The sequence below is a fragment of the Alligator sinensis genome, unplaced genomic scaffold (assembly GCF_000455745.1).
Source record: "Alligator sinensis unplaced genomic scaffold, ASM45574v1 scaffold978_1, whole genome shotgun sequence".
Taxonomy (NCBI): Eukaryota; Metazoa; Chordata; order Crocodylia; family Alligatoridae; genus Alligator; species Alligator sinensis.
Window position 1 is genome coordinate 1,914,822 of NW_005842220.1, and position 5,606 is coordinate 1,920,427.

At 39.3% G+C, this 5,606-nt stretch overlaps 1 protein-coding gene across 1 annotated transcript in view; it reads left to right on the forward strand.

Moving 5' to 3' along the window:
* Window positions 1-3,914, forward strand: part of IGF2BP3 (insulin like growth factor 2 mRNA binding protein 3) — a 162,283-nt gene extending 158,369 nt beyond the window's left edge. The window contains exon 12 of the mRNA XM_014521509.2: window positions 3,790-3,914. Within this exon, the coding sequence (XP_014376995.2) occupies window positions 3,790-3,897 (108 nt within the window). The 3' untranslated portion in view covers window positions 3,898-3,914. The remainder of the gene's footprint in view (window positions 1-3,789) is intronic.
* The last annotated feature ends 1,692 nt before the right edge of the window (window positions 3,915-5,606 follow it).

Here is a 5,606-nt window from a genome sequence, read left to right on the forward strand (position 1 = left end):
CTCTCTTATGGGGGGGGCTCATTCCTCCTGAGCTGCCCTGTAATTCGAACCCTAGCTCTATGGTGTGAAGTGTGGGTTCGTTTTTTTAAGAGTATTATGAAAAGTTGTTTGTTATAAATACCAGAGACTCTTTGCAGAGTTTTTCCCACACAGCAAAGTTAAGTGGTTTCATTATTGCTTCTCATGTTGTTTCCTCACGACAAACTGTTGCTTCCTTAATTGGTGTACATAAGCACATACCCAAGTGAGACTTTTGCAGGCCTGACCTCTAGCTTTATCCTTTGTTGCAAGTTTTTGTCTAAAGGTAATTCTGATGACTGCCCTGCTTGGTGGGCACAAAGGTATTGAGGAGAATTTGATGAGATGGTCAGAGTTCTGGAGCTCATTTCTGTTGAAGAATATGCTTCTATAGGGGCTTGTTGGGCCTTGTCTCTGTGTGAGAAGGGATGAGGCTGGGAAATCCATTGCTATTCAGATAGCCTGGTTGTTTTTCACCATCAGCTCTGCAAATGGTTACAATGTTAGTGAAAGCTACTACTTCCAGTGTTGCAGCTGTGACTGAAGTCCCCTGAATTCCCTCAGATCTTCCTTGCATAAAGCCCATGCTGTTGACCTGTGTCCATAGATGAGGTTTTGGCTACATTTTTAGAAATGTAGATTATGGCCATAACTCTGTTTGTTTTGTTTGTTTGTTTGTTTGTTTGTTTGTTTGTTTTTAAGACCTGGTGCAAATTCTCATGGTGCTGCTTAAATCAAACAACTGTTACCATGTTGTTCTTCATCGACTTGTTACCATTTCCTAGCACCCAGGGATGTGGTAGTCAAGACAGAGATGTCAAGATACAGGCAGGCATCTGTCTTGTTTAGAGAGCGCTGCAGAAGAAACATCAGCTGGAGATCTAGAAAGAACAGGGATTTGAACTGGGGAGCAGGAGCCAGATAAGAGCAGAGATGCTACTGAAGTTTTTCAGAAGCAAAAGAAGCTTGCTGTCCAGAAGGTGCACATTTATGTATGTAAAAATGACCTGGGAACCCCGATACATAAATAGCCTATGCTGTGCCACATCAGGTTAGACAATTCTTTATTTGCCCCACTCAGAACCTTGCAAAATAGCCCCTTTGTTAAATACATGCTTCCTACAAAACCCTTATTCTAACATAGGAACGAGGTAATGCATTTTGGTTGAAGAATCTGTACCTAGCTAAAATTTGAGGGTACATTTAAATTGATTCTCATTGTATATAGAATCGGACTGGTAGTTTGTCATACTCTCTCATTTCCTGACGCTTTCTGGGCCTGTTTAATATATGAATGGGGTGCTGCATACATACCTAGGGTTTGTATTGAAATGTATAGGTCTGGTAACAATAATTAGTCATAAAATAATTTTTGAAGAATACATAAAATGTACATACTGAAATTTGTAAGGTTCTGTTTAAGTGTTAGTCTATTTCTTGCACCTGTTGAAATACTATTAAATTAAAATTTGTTAGAATACTGATCTTTACCTTTAAGGAGTCAAAATAAACATGAAGTCTGCTAAATTTTACCCCTTGCAGTTCTTAAAACATTAATATTAGTACTGAATGCTTCTTTCAAAGTCCCTAGTCTTCCTGGTCTTCAGCGATCCAGATTACACTAATCTAACCTCAAAAGACATTCAACCTCAAAAGCTTGCAAAAGACATTCCTAAAAACATTAAAGTAATAATTCATGGAAGATACATATATGTATCATAGACGTCACAGGAAATAGTTTCCAAAATTTAAATACAGGACTTGGTGGCAAAAAGTCTCATTTCATACTGTCACTGTCCATGGAGTCTGATACTTTATACCTGTGTGTAGTCTCAAACATTTTAGTCTAACTTGGTTGAAATTTATCACTCCAAGCTGTGTACAGTAAGATAATTGCAAAGGTACCTCAAAAGCTTATACCGTTTACGTACTTGTATTTTCCATAAAGTATAAGGATTCGGTCTAATCTGTTTTTGACACTTTTTCTTGTTTGGGAGGTTAGTAAGTGATGCAGTGATGTATATGTATGTATTTTATAGAAATAGCAAATGAAAACGTGACTTCCTATGCAAAGCAAATAGCTAGTATATAATGTATTCTCTAATGCAGAAAGGAGTATGAATAATGATGCTAATTTTGATTAGTTAAATCTTGCTTAGTAAAAAATGATACATGGTAACTAGCTATGTATGTCTGAATTAAACCACAGCTGTTAAAGATGAATAATATTACCTATGCCAAGAGCCAAAATGAAGTCCTGTAATGTTTAATACATTTCCCATTCAACAGTGGCTATGTAATACTAGACACTGTAATGGAAATGTCAGTTGTGATAAACAAAGTGTTCATCCAGAATGTCAGAGGCTTATTTGAATTATTTAAGACCACGGGAGTCTAGAGCCACACCCACAGAAATCTTACTTTGTGGTGAAATGAACTACTATAAACCCTGTAGGGTTTCTCTGCATCAGCCCCAGTGGAGCTTAATTTTTGTTTCAAAGATAAAAACATCTGTATATTTTACATGCCTGGAACTTGGAAATTCACTATCCAGCCTGGAGGAATGTTTGGATACAGTCCCTTGGATAGGTCAGACAATGCTTAGCTTAATTCCTGGAAGAAAAATTTGCTCACGGGCAGTGTGTTTTAGGAAGAGATTTCCTTTTCTTTCATGCCCACACTGGATAGAACTTGTTGAATGGTTAAACATAATAAGCAATGCTCACCTCTGGGAAGCTGTATTTCTTCATTTCCTCCCCCTCCCCGCTCTGCAGTGTGCACATAGAGCTTGAGAGGTTTGTGTTTTTTGCCATGGGCTACAGATCCTTTTGGGTGGTGGATTGGGGTGTGCAGTGGTGCAATTGCATTCCCCCTCTTTGATTCCTGCTCTACCCAAACTTTAAAACTAGCTTCCTGGGAGGGGCAGCAACATCTCTATTTGGGTACCAGTGAGGGAGTCAGTTGACTTCATGGCTCATTATCAACTCCCCAAGTCATGCTGATTTTTCTTCACTCCATGTGTTCCACTATTCAAACTATTCTTTCTTCTGCAATTTTGCTCTCTGTTAGCCATTCCTGGTAATCTCTCTCCTATTTCACAGCCCTGTAGGCTGTTTTTAGTTCTAGCTAAAAGCCTACTCAGATGTAATATTAATTCAGATGTAGAAGTGTTTGATGGTGAAGTATTGGAGGCACTGTTAAGACCCTCAGGATAGCTAGCTTTTTGGTTTGTGAATCTCTATGAGACATGCATTTAACTGTGACCTAGAGGACTAATAATGCCGTATCTTTTGACTCTGTTGACTATTTTTTGTTTTGTTTGTTGTGTTTTTTAAACTTTACATGTAATGTAACAAATCGGTGCACATTCCCATAGTTATATTTGCTTTTTCTCCATTCTTAAACTGAATGATTTAGCATTAATTCCCTAGTATATTAGTAAAGCTTCTAGTTTCTCTTTAATTGGAGACAAATGTGTCCTGGTGGTATACATTATGGTGTGCCACACATTCTGCACCTCTTTTTTTAAAATCCTGGATCTGCCCATGGTTACATCTTTGGTAGTTCAAGTAGATTTATTTGAAACTTAGCCATTTCTCCCATATTTTTCTTAAAGAAATAAAGCCTAGCATGACCAAAACACAATGCTGCAGATGTAACAAAGAATTCTGCATTTGGGGCAGATTATAACAGTTCTGCTAATGTGCAACAGGTCACCTTTTAACTTTTCTTTCATTAGACAGCTATGTAAAGTTGAACCTTGTGTTCCAGATTGCTCCTGCCGAAGGACCAGATGCGAAGATGAGAATGGTTATCATCACTGGACCTCCAGAGGCTCAGTTTAAGGTAAAGTATAAAAATGTCCCTCCAGTTTGTTAATATGTAGCAGACTTGGCCTGCAGGGGAAAACCAGAATCATGAAACGTGGGATTCTGTGGAACCTTCTTATTCAGAATTTAGTGAAACTGTTTATTCTATTCCCTTCCAGCAAAATAAATATTGTACAAAGATTTGGGTAAAGAAATTCCATGCCCTGATCCCAGTAGTTATTGGGAGTTTTACACAACTTCAATGTGAGCAGAAGCAGACCTAAGAATAAATGGCACAAATAGGAGGCAAAACATCCTTCTAGTTTCCCCTGATTTCCCCTTCTCACCTAGGAGTTGTAATGGTCTTGTCTTTCCATTCTGCATTACAAATTTACTAGACAGTGTATTTTAATTACAGTAATAAAGTTGACAAGAAGTTTGATGCTCTGGGTTCCCTAGGTGACTGTCCTGTTCTAGAGCAAAACTATTTTGGGCAGCTTTTTAGATTAACAAAATGGCTGGGTTGATTCGACAACCCAGTTAAGCTGAGATGCCCCCAACCTTGATTTCCCACTTCTGTTTAAATCCAAGGATTGAGTCACTTCCCAAAGGATAATGGGTGAGGTGAGTAAGGGAAAAACGAAGACACCAACTCCGTTTCTGTTAATGAACATGAAAGTGGGCCAGAAGTCAGGAGTGATATTGGAGACAGTCATGCAGCAGCCTGATTGATTCACAAGCGAGGCCCGCAGTGGGTAGAAAAAAGTTGTTCAAGGTTTTGTAACCTGTTCTTCCTTAGTCACATCTTTTCTCAGCTTTGTACTTGTTTCTGGCAGCAGCTTGCAAATGGTAAAAGCAGTTTTCATACTATATAACATTAATTTACTGTTAAAGTTTAACTTGTGAAGAAAGATCTGGGCATATTTTTCTACAGTCGTAATGCTGTTTAGCCAGAACAGAATAGTAATCCCACATAAAAGTATTCAAAGTGGGGAGGTAAGAGGCCCCTCTGAGCCTAGCCTGGTTAAGGCATGCCAGTTTCTGTAGCCAGCAACATAACAGGGAATGTTGTGGCCAGCATCACACCCCTCTACCTTTGACTTGCCAGTCAAAGCAGGGAGGTACCAATTACAGCTGGGTCCATGGTGGGTAGCTTTTGGTGCAGATCTGGAGAGAGGCTGAAACTTGCAGCTCTGGAGCCAGAGCAAGATTCTCTACTATCTATCTTCAGATCTGAGGGATTACTGTGAGTAAAGGAGGCTCTGAAAAGTAATAGAACGTGCAACTTGGTGGCTAGCTTAAAAGCTGTACAGATAGAAACTTTGCTGCTCCAGGGTGCAGGCGATTATTAGATTTTTTCAGATCTAAAAAAATGTGCGTGGGCAATATTAGATTTTTTAAGATGTCTGTTCGGGCTTTTTCTCTAACCCAAGAACTTCCCTGAAGCTGGGGACAAAACGTAGGGTGGCTGCAAGCTGAATTCACTTTCTTCTCGGTGAGTAACTAACAGTTCAGTTCCCTGCCCCTCTCCCCCATTCAAAAAAAATTTTAGGCTTCCTTTGCCAGTTGGCTTTAGATTTTTAGTGTATAGAACAGGATACTAATAGGTTTGCATCTCACCCAAATAATAACCTAAAACAACAGACTTTGAAGTCTCCTGGCTTTGAAATAAGTACAGCTTGTGGCACTGCTATGCCTATCAATAACAAAAGCAATCCCAGTGCCTGCTATGCTTTGGAGAGGGCCATGATTTGGGGTGAGGTGGGCATGCTAGAAGGG